The sequence below is a fragment of the Neodiprion pinetum genome, chromosome 4, assembly GCF_021155775.2.
Source record: "Neodiprion pinetum isolate iyNeoPine1 chromosome 4, iyNeoPine1.2, whole genome shotgun sequence".
NCBI classification, from domain to species: domain Eukaryota; kingdom Metazoa; phylum Arthropoda; class Insecta; order Hymenoptera; family Diprionidae; genus Neodiprion; species Neodiprion pinetum.
Window position 1 is genome coordinate 35371083 of NC_060235.2, and position 20822 is coordinate 35391904.

Sequence of the window (20822 nt, forward strand, 5' to 3'; positions counted from 1 at the left end):
AATGAAGAGGGAATAAAAGGTGAACTGACGGTTTCTATTTCCGAGTCCTCAGCCGACTCTTCTAGGTCCGCTTCAACTTGTTCGACCCAAGCCTGACCAACTCGCAACGGCCAATTGACCAAACGTCTGTCCGAAATGCTGCGTCGCTCCTTCGCTCGACGATGGCCATTCGCGAGTTCTTGACTTTCCAGGCCTGAAGATCCGTATAGCGTAGGAACTAGGCTACATCCTTTGTCTAGGTCTCCTCTAGCATTTCCTACGGCAGTTGACCCTTATGATATACGCTCACGCTTCACGGTGTCTGCGATACTTGGCATCGGGCCTAAAAACCTTCGCCACTTTACGACCGAATCTCGACTAGCAAAAATAGTTGACAAGGTAGAATCTCGTTTCCCGATTTCTTGGCAGAATTATGCTTTTCTTCTTCTTCTTCTCCATTTTCTGGTTTGCACATTTTTCTCCAGTCGCTGTATTATACAACCTTGCGGAAAAGTGAGGATCAATACAGTTCATCGAATGTATACATTGGTACGTATTATACTACGCGTACTGTATTCTCCGTTTAAACATTCAACCGCGAAGGATAGGTGGCTGATTTCCGTCGACAAAGTTACGTTTTTTCCACGAAGCAGGAAATTCTTCTTCATCTTTATGTCACTCTCCTCTTCCTTTCGGTTCCCCATATTCTTATAGCTTATCGACTACTTTCTTTACTCGAGATCACCGACGGCCGAGTCTTCTCACATTCATTGAGTATTGACTACCATTCACGGTGAGTCGGACCCAAAGGCTTGTCGCAACAATCAGATCGTAGCAATAAAAATTCACGTTCTTCCCGTTCAATACGTACAACTATCATAAAACGGATACCTTCAATGCGTTGTCTTTGGTCATATCAGAATCACCGATTATCGTTAAACTGACGGAATTGTCTCTCGCACCCGGAAGCCTCCACGTGGTATGGAAACTTGAATTTGTTCATCGATTATTTATAATACATTACCCACATGCCGACGTACCCTCCTGCGTGAAGCGGGCAACGCGGAGGAGGGGCGAAGAAGCTATTAGCGATATTCCCTCTTCCCTTGACTTGCCCTGATCGATGCTGCGGAGGCTGCTGTGGCCTGGGCCAGTGACGTCACGTCGCTTACCTCCCTCCCCCGACTCATCCCCCGGGCTCTGACGTCACTACCCTGGCACCCCGGCTCCCTGGAACGCTCTTCGTTCAGCCAAACCTCTGGCCTATTGTTTCGAGGGGTGGCGGTCCCACCTAGAGGGTTCTTATCATACCCTTTTACCCCACCCCCTCTCCCGACCTTCCCCTCCGATTTTGCTTCCATCTTCCACCCTCTCGTCCTCCCTTTTACGTATTATGTACCGTCTTTCACGGTATTAGAAGAACTGAACTTCGGCTCCCTCTGTTCCACTCTGCGTTGTATTTATTTGAACGCTTTCGTCGCAGGTCAGAAATCATTTCGAGATGCTCCTTCTGTTAACTCGAGCGTAAACCTCAGCGCGGGGATGTGATTTTTATCGCTATAATCGTACTTTATGAAATACAGAGCCTTGTCAAACTATTTTTTCCTTGGTCTTGAAGTTTGAACTAATTATAAGTTGACTTGAACCTTGACAAACAATTTTGTCTTGACCCTGAAAAGGTAAGACGCTCTTTCAAGGAATATTTGTGGAAAATTACGATAAAATGAAACTTCTCAAAGCGTTGAAACATAAAGGGAAATATGTTTACACAGCTTGTACAGTCAGAACTCTTTCGACTCGTATATTTTATTAGCGCCCTTTGATGAACGAAACGAGCTTATACTACAGTTACAACCAACGTCTGATTCTTTACACATTACAAACATTGCAATCGATGTTTTTATGTCAGCGCAATACGTCTTGCTAATTCCCGTAGTTCGCTGCGACGAACTTTGTCGGTTGAGGTTTTCGGTAAGTGCTCCAAAAATCTAACACCACCACGAAGCCGTTTACCATCAGGCAATTTTGCAGCGACAAAGTCAATCAACTCTTGCTCTGTAACCTGAAAATCGAATCGAGGCGTTTTAACAGTTGAAGTTATCGTTGGATAGATGGTAAATATTAAATGGAATTTAAATATAATTCATTCGAAAGAATCTTTGGAATTTCTAATAGTTTCGTGTTCGCTGGAGTGTTCATTTATCGGTGTGCTCACATCCACATCTAGATCCTCACTCTCGGGCAATTAAGTTACAATCCAATCTTATTGTCGGTGACAACTTTAGAGTGTATATAAAATGCGATACTATATCGATGAATCACTGTGCTGGATAGCAGACCGGGGAGTAATTGGCTTTAATGGAGAATATACACCAACATCACCAACGTACGAAAAATAAGTATAAGGTACCTGTTTGTCGACTATTGATGCATCGGTTCTGACCACAAAAGCAATAGGCTGCTCGATATCTACAGGATGCGGCATGGCTACAACTGCTACCTCCTTGACTCCAGGATGAGATAGAAGCACATTTTCGATATCAGCTGGACATACGTTATATTCCGGGCAGCTGATCAAATCTTTCAATCTATCTACGACGAAAATCTCCCCATCCTCGTCATAATAGCCAAGATCCCCCGAGTGCAACCATCCTACGAAAAAAACTCGAATGGTAACGTCTTTGGAATGTAAGCCAGAAGTCAAACCTTACGAATGTCGAAACAATCCCTCGAAAATTTTTAAGCCAACTCACCGTCCTCGTCAAGAACACTAACTGTAGCCTCCGGATTCTTCCAGTAATATTTCATCCTGCTGCAAGTCTTCAACCATAGTTCACCCATTTGATTGGCTCCCAGTACCCGGCCGGTATCAGGATCAACTACTTTCAGTTGGCGATTCGGTAGAATAACACCATTTGATGTAGGTTTCGATTCATTATCCTGAACTGAGAAAGCACCACCGGTTTCGGACATGCCGTATATAACGACGATCAAAGCGTGCGGTACCTTTTTCTTCAAGGCTTTTCGAGACACGACCGACAGAGTGCATCCGCCGGTAATGATGCGTCGAAGACTGGAGAGGTCGTACTTGTCCAAGGCATCTGACCTTACTAATCTATTGATCATGAAGGGGCTCAAGAAAAGGCTCACTGTCTGTAACAAGACATGTAGTACGTATCATTTTACACTCGTGTGACGTCAAGCTATTTCAATTACATTGAATGCATTCCATAACTTACTCTAAGTTTTTCGATGAGTGCGCATGCTGTGTACTCTTCGAAGGTCGGTGCTAAAAACCTGGTCTCATTTGTGACTATAGGTTCGAGCATGCTGAGTACTTCACTCAGCCATCCTAGACTCGTGAAATTTAGCGCATTAGCGCCGTAAACTGCAGGGCCCTTCAAACGCCCCAGGATAGCTGAGTGGGGCAATGCAACACCTTTCGGAACACCCGAGGACCCAGAAGTCCACACGATTACTGCAGTTTCATTAGAACCTTTGATCGGTGTGCATCTGTAGTTCTGGACTTCGTCGATTTTTTGTTCAGTGATTATTTTTTCGAACTGTAAAAAACCCGTACGTCGACCAAACGTAACAAGTTTTATGTCTACCGTCATTTTCTCAATCGCCTCGGCAAAGATGCCAGCTAATTCTTCGTTGACGAATGCCATTTTCGGAGTGGTGATTTTCATCATACGGTAAAGGTCCTCTAGAAGGATAATTTCAGCATTTTTAACGTTGAAGAGCTAGTTGAAATCATGTTTTCGTTACGCGTAGCAGACTTTATTCATCTACAGCCTGAATTCTGTTTTTCTTATTCCACTGCTTTTTTGAACACTCATCAACCCTCCATCGGCCAACATGGACGATATCGTCCACCCTGACTTTCTCACTTATCGGTATCTCGGGAGCAGCGCGAGGGCGTAGCCTCCCCCCCCCCCCCCCCCCGCAAAAAAAAAAAACAAAAAAACTTTCAAGCCTCATAAGTACCTACAAATGCAAAAATGCACCATTTTTTACCGGATCGTTATCAAGTACGGGACGCTAGAAGTTACAGCCAGGACGAAATCTTCCATATTGGCCGGCGGTGTTACTATTTGCCGAAATCGAAGTAGGTCCAAAGTTTGTATTTTCCTATTCATTTTAAAACTTCAATACGTAATCCATAAACCTAACCTAAAAGAAAAAAAGTTTTCAGTGAGCTATCGTATCACAAAGTGGTGTTTTCGGGTGCTTATTTTTCCGATACATTCGGGTTGTTCTGGAATTGTTATTTTCTCACTAGTTTTGACATTTCTAACATATAATCGTAAATCTTACTAAAAAACAATCATTTGCAGTGAAAAATCATCATAAATTCTGGTATAATGCGTAAATAATTTGTAATTATTAATTAAGTACAAATTTTTTAACGAAAACTATTGAAATATTAAGTAAACATCTAAAATAGATTACCTGAATGTTTTTTTTAAATTACTGAATATTTCTAAGTGGGGAAAAAAGAGAGAAATATTTTAATTTTACAGAATATTGCACCTTAAAAAATAGCCCATATCGAGGTGTCGAAATGAATAGAGTTTTTTAAGTGAAGCCCAATGGGAGTAGATTTTATTGAAAAATCATAACATCAGGTTTAACCCTAGAATATCTTTTCTTCATAACTATTTGTTACTGAGATTTTTTTACGAAATGGGCACTATGCAATTTTTCATTTTTTAACAATTTCCACTAATCAACTAATTGAAAATTTTGCAATGCAAACCATTGGAATGTCAAGTAAGCACCCGAAACTGATTACCTGAATTTTTCGGAAACTTTTGAAAAGCCCTATGTGGCGGAAAGTTAAGTTTGTCGGTATTACGTCGCAACTAAACACGCGCGTTCCATGGGTACGTGTACAGCCTTTATAAGTCTTGACTTTGCGTCAAGTGTACTCATAATTATTATGCCATGAAGTTGTATGTGTAACGCGTCCAATTTTACATTGAGATATGAATTAAAGTACGTAATACACACTTTGGTTGCCGCTGTTATTGTTTTAACGAGACTTATCAGCGGTTTCGCCAACCATTCGACCGTTACGAAACTTACCTCCGATCACCTCAACGTGTAAGGGATTGAAGATGGCCCCAAGGTACAGGGCTGCTAAACACGGCATTGCAAGATCCAAATGATGGTGATCGCAAATCATAACAACGTCTCCTGGGAGCAAACCGTTTGCTTTCATCCACAAAGCACATCTCACGCTTCTGTCCCGCATCTTCTCGAAGGTGCATGCTTCATCAGTTACAGCATCAACCTGAAAGCTCGTGTTCCAACGTGTCAAAACAAATACTCGTGTATTTATGACTACAACGAATCTCTTCAAGGCAAACCCTGATCGGTTATTGATACTTCCGCCATAGATTGCAAAATTACAACACGTCCGGCTGGAAGATATGTAAAAATGGCGTATTACGTATATTCACCTGTCCTACGAATTCCGGATGTTTTTCCAATTTATGTAGTACGAGTTCTCCTAAACTGGCGTATTCAGACGGAGATCCGGGAACGACCTTACCCTTGAGTATATTGTTCTCAATTGTGAACCTCGAATCAGTCTGGAAATAATTTTATAACATTTTTTACCAGTTTTCAAACAGTGAATGTAACGTTGGGAAATTCGTGCAGTTTTAAATCCCGTGTGTACTGTGAGCGTCGGAATAGCCGTTACGACGCTCGCCTAATGATCAGAACAAAACATATAGGTATCGAAATGTGTTTACCGCATACCGCGCATTCCGGAGCACGAATCGAGAGATAATTAATAAGACGACAGTTCAACGCGAGACCCCGTGGACGATTCGAGATATTTATTATATACTGCTCGAAATAAAATAATATTTTAAACCGCAACACGCCGTCTCTGTCCTGCCTACTTTATTTAATTCTATTTTTATTGACCCTTCTTACAGTACGTAGGCTGTAAATCTTTTGCTACGAATGCATCGATCGATAAATCAGTACATAATCGTAACGTTTTTCTTAAATGACTCTGCGAAGTGAAGAGTTCGCATCAGGCTGAAGTTTGCATCGTTATTGTAATGATGCATCTTTCGAAAAAGTCGTTATTTTACAACATTAGAATTGCTTGAAATTTAGTAAACTGTCAATACAACATCAACGTACTCAGATTTTGTGAATTCAACTTCTTCAGGTATTTTAAAAGTGGAAAATAGTCATTTTTGTTTCAACGTTTCGATACATTAACGTTACTAATTTCAACCTCGTAAGGTAGCGACATGACCGAATCGATGTAAAAGTCAGATACCATTTTACGTTATCGCCGACAACTAAGTAGATCTCAAGTTATCGAAATGAGGTCGAAATTCAGCTCCCAATCAGTTGAATGGATAAAGATGTAAAACCCAAAGTGTATAAGAAAAATGGAAACCAGTCATCCATCAAGTTGTCTTAAGTTGTGTGTAACTAAATCACTCACCATTTTCACGGTTTGCCGATAAAATTGTTCTTTTTTAATTTAATTTTTCGTCACTGTGCTCTATGAGATCCGTTTAGGTATTTGACGTAAGAAATTCTTTTTCAACTTGACATAAACCGTCTTTCGAATGAATCACGGTAAGAGTAATCACCATCACACTGCAACTACTGATAGTGGGAAATCAACGCGAGCTGTCTATTTATAAAGAATTCTCTACAGTGGAATCACAAATTGGTGTAGCGAAGTTATCTTATCGAAATAGTAACGAACAAGTTTGGATAGCGCACGCAGACGTAATTAGTCCATGGTTACATTTTCGACCGGCAAAGCTTCGCACAGCTAGTAGCTTATACTTCGTGTAAAATCACATCAGTGAATGGAGCTTGCTGCCGTAATTTCGTAATCCAACCTCGGAACACGAAAAGCACCAAGCAACCGAAACCCGAGGCAAGCGGTCCGTAAATGAGCCCTTAATCTGCCATCCATCAACCACTTGCGATCGGCCAAGGTCGTAGCTTTTTGGAACGATCATCAAAGCTTGAAAATTACGGAATTATATCTCATTAAACCTACAGATTATTATTTATTCAATTTTTATTTTTCTAATTTACTCTCCTACCTCTTCCCGTTTGAAACATAGAAACATTACACACCCTATAATACTATTTCTTTATTTAGGGTCTGCTGACATTGGGTTTAATACCATCAATTGATGGTAAGTGGTCGACTGTCATATTATCAGTATGTAATTTGAAAATTAGTATTCCGTCACCTTTTAACATTTGCAACTGGTTCATACGACTTACTAATTGCATGTTTTTTTTTTTTTTTAATTTGACTTAGGTAACCCAAGGTCAATGATCAATTCGGATGCGGACAAGAAAATCGCGATTTGCGATTCGTTCGAAGTAAAGTCTATAACATAGTGTTCGTCTTATGTATTTCCATCATAAATACAAATCCCTAGGTCAAATTAATGTTGTTTCAGATAACTTCACATTGATGTATTCGACAAAACGGGACAGTACGGATTTTCGCAGAATGCACAAAAATGTTTGAAAGTTGACGATTAACGAACATTTAAATTTATTTATAGACCTTGATATCGGTTTTCAAACTCTGCGCAGAAATTTTGAAATGAAACTGACGGAACACATTTTTTTCTTTCTACCTTACAATAAAGTATCTGAAGCTTATCCAAATCCACGTAACATCCAGTGTGGCATCCCGAATATTCTGAGGGTGAATTCGTACAGGTGTAGACGAGTGCGCATGGCTGAGTATTGATCGTATCCTCGGTAAGAACCGTTGGATAAGAGGTGCTTGGCGGTTAGTACCTCAGGAACCTACCTTATCGAGGAATATCGAAAAGCTCCCCTGGGGCAGAACGCAAAAGCTCCCAGTAGGCTGGCACATACGGTCGATAAACCTCGAGCCGATGCACGCAACGAAGCTTTTCATGAGCTTCGAAACTCGGAGATGGAAACCAAACTCCGAAACAAAGCTCGATCCTTCCTCATCACGTCACGGCCGGACACGCAGCATTCAAATCCTCGCGCGCGGATAAGCGCGAGACAAACGGAAAGTAACGTCTACTTTTCGCCCAAGACCTTGGTACCGGAACGTAATTGCGATGGTACGTGTTTTGCCCAGCTGAAAAGGTTCGCAAGCTAAAAAAGCTCTACCGGCGCCAGCGGTTCAGCCTTTGTAATTAAATTTCGAATTATAACACAGTCAGTTTGGCTTAGCAGACAGATTTGAAATATGCGAAACTGCTGGAATCCGCCTGAAGGAACGACGTCCCGTTTCATTATTTTCTAATCGTCCACCCGTGCCCAATTAAAATTTCAAACACAACTGCCCGCTTCGGACTTACCGTCACAAGCGTGGTTAATCCCGTACGTGTAACCTCTTGATGCGAAATCTAAACAAGCTCATTAAAGAGAGATCAAAACGTGATTGAAATAATTAATTTTTTGCCTCCCATTCCCCCTCGCTCCTTGCTTGATTGCCCCAACGCGACATCTTTGTTCGGAAGTTACACAGTCAAAAGTTGAAAGATTGTGTCGCAAATATTGCCTGTTTCTTTTTTTTCTCGTGATCTAAACATGAAAAGAATATCGAGTTTTATAATTGAGTGCTTAGGTAGGATGACAGCGTTGAGTGAAAGTGCGCTCCTGAAAAGAGGTTTGAAGATGGAAATATCTGTGCGGTGTAGCATATATCCGTAAAATATTATGAAACTAACTGTCCAAAGTATAATTATTGCCATGTCAAAGTCATGAACTCCGAGATGTCATATTAAACTAACGATCGTTATACGCACATATCATATGTGTAGGTAGTCGAAGGAAGAACTGCTGTCATAAATAAAAATCAATCAGATTCCGGTCTTCGGGTGACAAAAATGAGAAGTCCTTTCGACAGAAGCATCTTTTCTGAACAATTAGAGGCGAATGATTAAGATCTTTCTGTTCCACATTCCTCTAAACTTATGAGGGAAATGTAGACCGCGCACCTGGCATAAGTAAGAGATACGTCAATACGAAGATTAGAGCGACGCCTTATGTTTCCAATCTCTTAGCGTCTTTGAGGCAACCTCCGTCGCTCTCAGGTTTTGCTGTCTTACATTTGAATAAGATATTCATGAATTCAAAGGCTGGTCTAGCCCCAACGAGAATGTGGGCTCGGGATACACACGTTGTCTATGTATTTACATCGGAGGTGCAGGAAGGAACAATGTGTAAACATCAATCGAGACGTGCTAACTTGCGCCGTCTCTCACGACGTGTGACTGACTGACTGATCGAGAAGACAGACGTTCGTCACCATCGTGATTGCGAGCCAACATGAAAGTTACATCGGAAGTAATTAGTGAATGCATCATTTATTTTATCGTCGCGCTCGCGATTCACCTTCTTGTTTTTAACCATTTCAGTAACCCAAAAAAAAATATAAAAAAAAAAAGAGAGAAAAACAGAGTGTCACTATCGTGGCTTACGTAACTGAAAGGGTTAAACACTGGTACCGAGGTAAATGAAAATGGGAATATCATTTTCACAGTCGTATTCATAGGTAGACTATTCCTTTTGCGCTTAGGTTTTTGTTAATTTGCACGAAATAACAGCAAAAATTAGATTGATATTTAGTATCGCTCTCGTCGGTCTCTCATTTAGGTATGTTTTTCTACAGTGTTGATCGCTATAGAATTCGTGAAGCGTTTGATTAATACTGAAGAAAGAGAAAAGATATAGACCTCAACTTCAACCATTGGCAACGTGTAATTCTTGTAGTTGACTGGGCTAATTCCGCTTCGTTGGAAACTGGCGATGAGACGTGTAATATAACAAAAGGATCTTGAGTACGATGCAGGTTATAATTTTCATTATCAAAGACAGGAAAAACAATTGTCTAGCATTTGCTGAGGAAGAAGATAGTTGAACAAAATTTCCCTCTGGTAACGCCTAGACGAAAATAGTATCTAACAGCTACTTTCACCAGAAATATGATGTTCCATTATTACCGATACATCTATGCGGATAAAAGAAGATGATGGGCTGCAGCCCGATCGAAACGTGGCAATAAAACATTGCTCAAGAAAAAATGTCTCTTCAATTGACCATCACTCGACGAAAATTACCTATCATTAATCCTCCAACGGTCACTAACTTTAAAATATGTTCTATTATTACTGCATTTTCTAGTCTTTTCTCCAACGTATCTAATGAACGTATATTTTTTCTTTCTGCTTTCAGGTAAGTTCCTAGTCACGTGAGCCAATCTACCAAAGGTATCATAGTTCTAATGCTCAGGCGTTAAAGCCGAATACGTACCATTGGGAAACATTCACCCAGGTGAGCTCAGATCAATTAGTATGTGTAAAAATTATTCGAGGGGCGTAGCCTTGGATTCGAACTTTCCCACATTTTTACATACGCTATCCACCTTTACATGCGGTGAACACGTTTTACACAACCGGAATAAATCGATAATCGATTATAGTATACCTATGCGCTAGCAAACAATGGAACGGGATATAGTTTGGTTGGAAGGTGTAAGATTTCTAGGTGTCACAGGTCATTAAGCCAAAAATAAATTTTTACATTTGGGCCCTGAGGGAGGCCCTCTCCAAAAAATATTGAATAGAGTTTATTGATAACAAACATGCTAATTTATGACTACATATTCATTTACAACAATTGTCACGAACTAAAGATTACTTACATTAATTTACGCGGTAAGCCTCGTACTGAGGTGAAATTTTCTATGAGAAAGAAAATTATAACTGCAGCGGCAATAGAATTTAGAATTTTTGAAAAACATAATCGGGACTCCATATCCAAGGTATTATCCGTCAGAGACGAACAATTTCCATGTAAGGTAGGACAGTCATCTTCTAAATAATAACAAATTATAGTTAACCTTCACATCATAATCCATCCACATCAATTGTTAAAAAAAATATAAATGTTTACCAGTATCGAAGGAGGGATGCCAATTATTTGTCCGGTTCTTGCGGTGACATTATTCAACTGGTGTTCGGCAGATTATTTGAACAATAATAGGTGTCAATAGAAGACGCGACGTCACACAGGATCGAGGGACAAAGAAAGGGAATATAGATCCCGCGTCGATAATGATGTGAAGGGAAGGTCAAGCATAATTCTATTTCTAGGGAAACATAGTGTCATCATCGTGGCGCCAACAAATTTTACTAGTTCCAAGTGTTAGATCCTTTGCTGCGAAGAGAGAATTAATTCAAATGTTTGTTGGAAATTATGTTGTAATATCGGCTGCTCAGATTGTCGATGTCAGATCTGAGATTAACACTATTTTGATTGGAAGGTGTCCGTGTCAATGAAGCTGCCTTTATGCACGAGCGTCTGCGATGTTTCGACGATTCTCACCGTGTATCGATACTCACATCGAATATAAAGCGTGAACTGCTTCGGGCGTTTATTGTCCTATTGGTTCAAGGATCATCGATCCGATTGTTCCATACGGGCCTGATTTACATGGTAAGTTATGAGTTCCAACGTACGTCAAGGTGATCGATATCGAAGATATTATCCTTGTTTCTCGTACTTTTGTTGCGAGTCCTGTCGTTTCCACCGTATTCTTCGATCGTCCGAATCTCATCAGGAGTAAATTACAAGTATCGATATTCGCAGCTTCGCGTACTTCGTTGCGCTGTGAGATACGAATACATACGTATGCTACGTGTATCCATCGCAACGCTCAGAATTGATCCGATTCAATTCCAGTGTTGCTATTATATCCTCGTGCGCTTTGAGAATCGGATCGCGGAAAGCAGGATCAGCTCGTGTCTAATCCCCGGAACAAGTATCGATTGATCGGTACCTATTTGCGCGGTCACGGTATCTCCTTAACAGGTCTTCGGATCAGTGCAATTAGGCTTGGATATTGTAAGCTGCTGTCGGCTGTCAGACGTCTTGTACACGTATCACAGATTCCTGATATTATAACGCGTCAATATCACAGCCACGCGAGATTTCTCTGTTGCTCGAGAGTGGCAGGTGAAATGAAAGTAACATTGCCTTATGAGTTCAACTGAGAACGGTAATGGGTCGTTGACTTCTTTGAGCACATATGCCAGGGTGAATTAAACCTTCTTTGACCCGAGCCCCGGAAACATGGAACGACGCTGATATTTTCGTTTTGTTACAAATCGTTGAAAAATTCCGTCCATCGTTTCGACAGAGTTTCAACTAATAATAAAGTCAGTTAATTTCATCGCGTTTCAATGTTACATTGCGACACGCTAGAGGCTTTTTTTGGGCAGCCAACCATGAGTTTCATTTAATGTTCAACCGAAGTATTTCCGGCATTATTTTTGCACTTTTTTCGTCGTCATGGTATCATAGACCAAAGGTTGAACATTTTTTACATACCGTAACGGACAATATTCTTAAACCCCGTTATATGCAGATACGCACAAGAATGAAATATCAAATGAATGTAACGAGGAAGCACGCATTGCAACACTTATCGGTAAAAATCGAACAGGCTAAGCTACTTTAAATAAGCTTTTGGTTAGAGAAAACCGCATATTCAAATATACAGGAATACAATGTATTTCCCAATGACAAGCCACTCTTGCGTGCGGTTCAAATTCATTTCTTTCCTCCTCGCTAAGCGCGCGTAAAAACTTTGCGACCGTATTCTGTTCACCCTTAAGGACTTTCCGCTGTCTGAAACTTTTCGAGCGAGATACTGTTTCTATAATTTACGGAGTCGGAGCCCAAAAGTTATTCTTCTCTTCAACGCGATGCGGTGTAGAGTTGTATCAACTTATCTACTGGGAGTATTCGGTGAACGGTTTCGACACGAACGACGTTCCGCCGGCAGATAGGCAACCTAACTTACTTCTTACATACGGTAAGTACCTAATAGATGTAACTTCGGTTGCCGATATTCTGTCGAAACATCGTCCGCGCCGGGACCTTTCGCCGAAAACTCCTAATATACACGTTCGGTAGAAATATGCAATAAAATTTCTGTCTTAGCCATGAATTACGTCTTACATTTTCAGAGTTTCCTTCAACAGTCCATTCAGTCCCGTCAACCGACATTTAGTGATTCTAGCACGACATACCGTCAACCGAAATTACAATAATTCCAACAAAACGATACCTCACTTGACCCGAGCATACGACAATGAGAGTTTTTGAAACCAACAGAATATATATGATCTTGTATTGATCGAACATTTGTTGGATCAAAAAGTAGGATATTCAGATCGTCAAATTGATTGTTTAATCAACTATGTAATACAGGTCATTGAACTAAATGTTCTGCCGTCTCAACATCCTTGTACTTGATTCAACTAGTTATTCATTTTATAGATGATTGTATTTCATTCGGTTCCTGTAACTCGCAATATTGTTGTATTTAATGAATAGTATTTTCTTTACCTCAGAAGTGTTGAGTTCAAAATGGCTTGCTTGGTTATAGACGTACAAAATCAAAACTTTTTCGGTGTTCCGTTTAATGACCTCTATAACCAAGAAAACCATTTTGAACTTTTGTATTTACCTGATATTCACTTCGCCACCCGTAACCACCGGATTTAGTTTACTGAAACCGATCACGTTTGATTCAATAAATTTTTTTCTCTCACTGCACATGTATATATATATATATATATTATAGGGGAGCCTTCCGAACGATTCCGATTGATAATTATTGCCTGCGGTAGAACAACGCGACAAGACAATCTCGATGAGAAAAAAAAAAGTAAAAAAAAAAAAAAACCGGCAAAAAGTTAATAGCGGCTAAAATTCATTCATCAAATTTCGATACATATACATCAAGCCAAATTATCCCGGATGGCAATCGGTGCTCGTTATAACTCCGCATTTGCAAGGAGCGAGAGAGAGAGAGGGAGAGAGGTCCGTCCACGTGACGACCTCGTCTTCCGTTCCCTCCCCCCTCCTCTTCCCCCTCGATGTTGCGCGTACGCGAAACTAGAAAGTTACCTTCGTGGTCCAGTGGCTCTTCGGAGCGCGGGCGATTTGATTCCCGTTTGCGAAACGGGGGCGCGCGCAGCCGCGTGGAATATCCGGGCTGCGCGGGGCCCGCGAAATGAGCGTTCGTTACGCTCCTGGCACCGGGCGGTAGGAATCGTAAGACAATCGATTTGTTTGTGTTGAACACACACAGGAAACGGCACGCAGTGCCGACACAGCATCGCCGGGCGGCCACTTCCTTACCAGATTTCTCGCTCTTCTCAACCTATGCGTACAAGTATAACGCTTAGTTACGTCTCTCCGGCGTCACGATTAGAGCGGCTCGGGTTGCCGGGATCGAAGCTGCTCCGAACCGCGGTTACACAATTCGAGTCAAGTGTCAAGTGTCAAGTTTGGGGATATTGTGTGTATATAACGAATATACGCGAAACGGGGCAAACCGATCGTTGTGTCTGCGCGACAAATTTTTTATACGATTCGGATCTCCGGTTGGAAGTGGCGCGACACGACCTCATAATTTAAACATCCTAAATCGAATTTACACGCGAATCGGTCACAGATCACATGGGATTCGATTGGTACGGGTGGTATGTCTGTGGATGATAAAAGACAAATATGCAAGTATCTTCTACGAGTGAGTGATATGATAAAGCGATACCGATTTTCATCCAGACATTATACCACTTGAATCTGTTTTTGTGCGGATGAACTGCTGCGGTGTAGGATAATATTTTCAACCGTGGTTATGGCGAGAATTTGTATTTGCGACAGACGTTCAACGTTCGCTAAAAACGGTGCGCGAAGATAACAATGTGAAGAAGAATTCCAAAGTTTGCAATTTTATCGTGTCCTGGAAACGATGAAATTTTCGCCCTGGCGCATGTTGATTAAAAATAAAATTAAGCTGACGCGATGTAAAGCGAATAATGCTGCCTACTGTTGTTTCCACCTCGTGCAGACGGAAAGTGTGATTAATTATTTGTCGGAGAACGTATATATAAAAACGAGGTTTCTTCTTCTTTCGCAAATATCAAAATTTACATTTGATGTATGCGCGAGGGTGCAAAGCTGTTTGGACCGAGTGAAAATAAACACTACATAATGTGAGAAATCGTTCGCTCCGTGTAAAATTGTGAAATTAAAAGTGTGCGGGGTTTTTGTTTCCTTTCATTTTTTTTCTCATCTCTCTAAGCGTCGGTGAAAACGTGTAATTATTATACGCGCCATGACACTGCATTATCGTATGATAATTATCTTCAAAACCTGCGTATGAGTGGAAATTCCAATTGTAAATTTCTACGTGACCGCGTGGATAAAATACGTGAATAGGTATACGAATAGATATATAACGCGAGTAGCATTAATTGAGCGCGGATCAATTAATTTTGACGACACGAACGGATCGGTAATTATTTACTGGCTATGCGATGTGTATAACGATGCTGGATAGCCAGGTGCAGTTATTAACATACACACGTTGACATTACAAATTCTCTGTGGCAGAGATTGACGTCATTATGTAAATTATTTGAACAAGTATAGAAGGAGATTCCTAACCAAATCACAGTGTAATATTAAACGTAATTCAAACATTCAAAGGAATTGATATTGCCGCGTGTTCTAGCGAAATTGATCGTAGATTTGATTCTTCTCTTTATTCCCCCGCCTTGACCTCTTCTTTTTTCAGTTGACCTGCTTTGTCAGGCCTTATGAGAAGGGTTAAGATAAATTAGTGACTTATTGAATTTTGGATGCTACAGACGAGCGACAGTTTAATCCAATTTCGAACAGCGTTAGGGTAAAACTTTACATCTCAAATGTTTATATACATATATAAATATAGAAACCGAGTTCCCGTTGGCGTGAAATTAGCCCTTAAAGACACTCAGGGAATCAAGGAGATTAGCGAAATCGTGAAGATCGTCGGTGCATAAATTAGTCCCGGTCCACTCATATATATATATATATATATATAAAATTATCTAATTGGTTGAAAAACTGTTCAGTATTTTAAATCGATGTGATAAAACCGTACTTTGCTGTTCAAGAATCGCAGGTCATCCTTTCCCCGTTCCGATTACGATTGTAAAAATCGGGGTTAAATATTTTTTTTAATTCCACGCTATTTGACAGTCTCAACAAATTCCTTGAGGGTCTGAAATTTTTGTATAAACGCGTCGTCCGACGCTATCTTCGAGTAATTAATTCGTACCTCCGAGTACACCGTTACTATATACCTATAAATAGGTACGTACAATAGCACTCACCAGTGCAAAGTATTCTAACCTTTCGACACGCTGGAATCGTTTTGCTCATGCACTGTATACGGATTCTTATCTGACTAGTTGTACAAAGGTGTAATATGTGCAATGCAATTCTTACACGGTTGTAAAAATAACCTACACTCGTATCTACACGCAGCTGATTAGAGTCGAGTTGTAAATCCAGATTACATTATATCTTTATACAGTAGGTATATTGTAGATATAATACAAATGACGCGGTCATTCGTCGCCTCGGCGTTTTGATGCTGCAACGCGTTCCGGGAGAAACAAGAAAAAAGAAAAATAAAAAAACAAAATACAGCTTCATCGGTGAGTTGAGAAAGAAAGAAAAAAAAAGGGGGCGAAGAAAGAAAAATAAGAGAAACTAGGACCAGCCGCGAATACAAGCGCCGTTGGAGAGATTTATCTAGCGACTTGACGAATCCCACGTGCTATTCAAATTCCGTACGGCTGTTCCACTAGCTCTGAGTTACACAGCTACGCGTGCATTTGCGGTCGTAAAATTAAAATCGGATATCCATACTGAAAATTGGATGAAAATACGGAGTGTTCTCAGGCGTACGTATATGCCATGTATATAGGTATACAGGTATGTACGTATATACATTACGCCTTGTATCCGCGGGAATCGGTTTTTTTTCCGAAGAAGCTCCCTTGTTATAGAAGCAAGCTGTACTCGAATTGTGTCAATCGATCACTGTCTTCGTACTAAGTGAAACGTACCTATTGCGTTTCGTTTAAATTGAACCGGATTATTATATTTTTTTACGCAAAGGGATGGTGTACGTGTGTATATGTATGTACGTGCATACGTATATACGTATATATATATATATGTATGTATGTGTAAGTAGCGCTGTTGCGCGGAGGGTCGCGATCCCGCCGGGCTGAACTCTACGACGATTTATCACTCCCACGATTTCAGCCTGCTTCTTTTTCTTTCGCATTTCACTTCACTCGTCGCTCTCCTGCAGCAAGTGCTGCGAAGGTGCGTACAGGCCTGCGTGTGCAGGCATATAACAAGATTCGCGGAACGATTGATGGATCTTTGTATTATACCTGACTGCCTGTTGATTATTATCAGCGAAATTTAACATTATTATGCAGTTCTGTTGTACGACATGTACGATACAGAGATCGAGGATAACAGCGTTCCATCACCCGTGAAAATGACACGCGAAATATGATAATCCGAAAGGTCGCGCCGAGTACAATGTAAACTATTTCTTATAACAACATATTCCTGTCAACAAAAGATATCCTGGAGTAAACGGATTTCTAAGCTCCGTCAAGACTCTCGGGCATTCTCTCGTGTAATCGGACGTATATTTACACACATTGCCTGTCCCTATAACGCGTTCCTCGACTTGAGTGTAACAACGACGCATCGTAGGTAGGAGTTTTCGTTTGCTTATCGTTGTACATAGTTTGCATGCCGACGGTGTCAAGCCGCGAAACAATGCTTCTGCACATATACATGCCGGAGTATGGCTTTTGTATCAACTTGCGGGACCGCGATACGGCCTACTTATTTATTTTTATTCTTTTTCTTTCACCACGCAACAATGTGGAATCCAGTTTACACCGTACGGCTGAAAGCTCGAAGCACTGGCTTCCAACTTTGCTTTCTGTTATTCTGACCGAACTATCGATCTCTTATGCACTTGGCACGCGGACAGTAGACGTAAAGTGAGAGAGTCTTATTACACAATTTCAGAATTTGACTGGATGTAATATACGTATAAAGAAGCAATTTATCGGTTTTTTATTTTCTGGATGCCGAACCTCGACCGGTAAAAAAAATCCTCAAGTTCTACCAGCCGACTTTTGATACACGCTTAGTGAATAATTTTTCAATTCTTTCACGTCGTATCTTTTCTTTCGAGTATAACGTTGTTTGGCTGGAAAAACCGGCGAATCACAGTCACGTATTAGAAAGATGAAAATGCTTTCGCAATCGCGGTTGATTTTTCCGATGCATTGCGAGCAGCTAATGATAGCTACTTCTCAGAACTGTCTTGACGCAGTGAACTGCACTCTGTCAAACCACGGTGTGCTCGATCACATATACTTCATATTTACTTCTCATATTATATTTCATATCGCGTTGCAACGTGATATCGCCACTTCGTCTCACGCTAACAAGGCAAGCCCTTAGGGTCTCTCTGGAAGAGCAAAGATCTTTCATATTAGAAGCCAAGCTTAGAAGAGTTACGTACGTCACTGCTTCGGACACAAGATTATTGAGCCGACCTTTTTTCAGTTTATTCACATGCTTGATACGGCTTCGAAATACGCGTGTTCAGGGAAATCGCCTTTGCAATTAGCCAAAACACGAGCTGCATAAATCGTCTTGTCGAGTGTGGGAGCGAAACTTCCGATCTGATGTTACGAACAAGTGACACAAAATGGTAGGCTAGTGTTAATAAATCGGAACACAAGAACAGGCGCATGAATTGTACCGATACAGTTGTGACATGCGGTTTTATGAGTCGTCGGGATCGGGAGGCTTGAATCTTTGGTTATGCCTTATAATTTATGCATCGATAATGTCAGAACGTGGTGGCACTATCGGTAAGAAATATCTCACGATGACTGAAACAAGACGTCATCTCCGATCCGGTTATCCGAACCGACACCCGCAGTCCGCGTATCTCGGGTAACTAAGACGCGTCGGTTTAAACAAATGATTATTTAAAAGCTGACCTCCATTTTGACAGGACTACATGTTATACGCGTTGGTTCTATTGCCCGGCTACCGAAGCTGCTCTGTAAATGAGCTGTGAATCGAAATAAATCAAATCTGATCAACTTATCGCCGTGTCGTTACACCCCCATGCCACGGTACTTACATCTTTAACCGTATAAATATTTCGCAACAATTTCATTTCGAAAAACGTACGTAATCAATTTTAAAAGATCCGCGTCGCGTTCTGTCCCCTGCTATAATCATATCGCATACGACGAAGTCGCTCTTTGTTCGCTGTTCGTTTATCATCGATATTTGTTTAGCACTGATTATACGCGCCATAGGTATGTGCCTCGTTTCGCACCTACGCTCCTGATCAAGCATTCATCGGTTGTTTTTGGAAGAAATAGAAATAGGAGTAAAACAGAAGAAAAAAAATATGCATGAAACCAACAACCAAACAATTATTAGGCGATATTAAAACGTGCGTCTACCGTTTTCGTAATTTGAAATCGTTCCAATTAACGCGTTGTAGCTTATCCACGCGGAATATCGCCGGCCCAGGTTTCATACTAAAATCTGTTTTATTTGCCACAAATGCGGCCAAACGTGGAAGCTGTAAACCTGAATGAATTAACGGACGTTTTTTTATTATTACTATTATTATCATTTTTGTTTTTCACGCTATAAATTTTGGCCCACCGTGATACTTTGACCTCGTTGTTGGAGCTCTGGCCAATGTTCCGTGTACATCAAAGTTAATAACCCACCGTTTATCGTCTGCATTTTTATATTTATGCCAAAATTGTTGCCAGAGGACGAATCGCGACCGCAGCTTCTCTTCGCCAGTTTATCACGGACTTCCAGTTTTCCAAATCGTATAACCATGTTTTATGGTGAACCTCACGCGATGCTCGATCTACCCTGTAGTTCCCACTGGATTTAGATAATATCCTCTGCACTTTGTGGAACAGATTTGACTCTTCACGTTCTCGATAAATATTTCGTGCGGTTGGAATTCGAAATGAAAAATGCGACCCTGGAGAATGACTCGTGGAATCGATTATTCTCATTCCGGCCTTGGAAAAAATAAATTTTTCTACGGAATTGCAATTAATTTTAGTGAAATTTTCACAGTAACCACGGTTAACTAGTCCCAAATTCAATTAAAACAACAGACAGCTAGTATGTAGGTGCGTACTAGTGCTGTACGATTCAGCTTCATTAGCTGAAAGTTAGCTGGCTAAAGTAATTTGCCGGCCAAAATAGTTGACCGGTAAATCGGCTAGGCCGGCCAGGAATAGATAATCAGTTAATTTTAACCGGCTGAGCCTAAAAATTCAGAAAATCAACAAGCAAATGAATGTTTCACCTTTTGGATTCGAAATTTTAACTAAAATACCTCATAAATAACCGTGCTTAGCACTTAGGAATAGAGAAGTTTTTGTGCGAATCCAATTTTAATATTACTGACTACGGTTGGGAAATAATACGCATTAAGTTATTCGAAAATGTGCGGAGCTTAGTGAGTGATTTTGGAAAGTTGACCAAAAACAAGTGTCCCGATTTGACAGACGTTCATTTTTATTTTTAGCTTAGCTGATTATTATTGATTGATCAATTTTTCAGGCGCCTTGGACAATTGGTTGACAATAATTGTGTAAAGTGAATATATTAAAACTTATTGCAACCAGCTGCAAGTTCAAATCTCAAAAGTCAAAAATTCATTTGCTTGTTGATTTTGTAACACTTTTATGTCAAGTTTGTTATCTGGCTAACTAATTTGACCGGCAAAGTTTGAGCTAATTAGTCCGGTCAACTGTCTTGAGCGACTAATCCGGCTAAATCGTACAACACTAGTACATACCCGTAAACCTTAGCAAATGAAACTGACGTTA

The 20822-nt window shown here is 40.6% G+C and overlaps 2 protein-coding genes across 12 annotated transcripts in view; one reads left to right on the top strand and one right to left on the bottom strand.

Annotated features, from left to right (window-relative positions):
- dnc (phosphodiesterase dunce) overlaps positions 1–20822 on the top strand; it is a 216572-nt gene that overhangs the window by 101706 nt on the left and 94044 nt on the right. Inside the window, exon 1 of one of the 11 annotated variants that reach the window (XM_046623666.2) lies at positions 14199–15355. The exons of 9 other annotated variants lie outside the window; for them this stretch is intronic. The gene's annotated coding sequence lies outside the window, so the exon portion shown is untranslated. Of the gene's footprint in view, positions 1–14198; positions 15356–20822 lie in introns of those variants that run through there. One more of the 11 variants, XM_046623667.2, reaches the window with a different exon arrangement.
- On the bottom strand, positions 1795–7649 carry LOC124217705 (luciferin 4-monooxygenase-like). The gene is made up of 7 exons (XM_069135690.1): positions 7632–7649; positions 5448–5579; positions 5071–5278; positions 3219–3688; positions 2733–3132; positions 2390–2631; positions 1795–2041 (listed from the first exon to the last, which is right to left on the bottom strand). Exons 3-7 carry the CDS (start codon positions 5237–5239, stop codon positions 1880–1882), a joined length of 1443 nt encoding a protein of 480 aa, XP_068991791.1. The 5' UTR covers positions 5240–5278; positions 5448–5579; positions 7632–7649; the 3' UTR covers positions 1795–1879.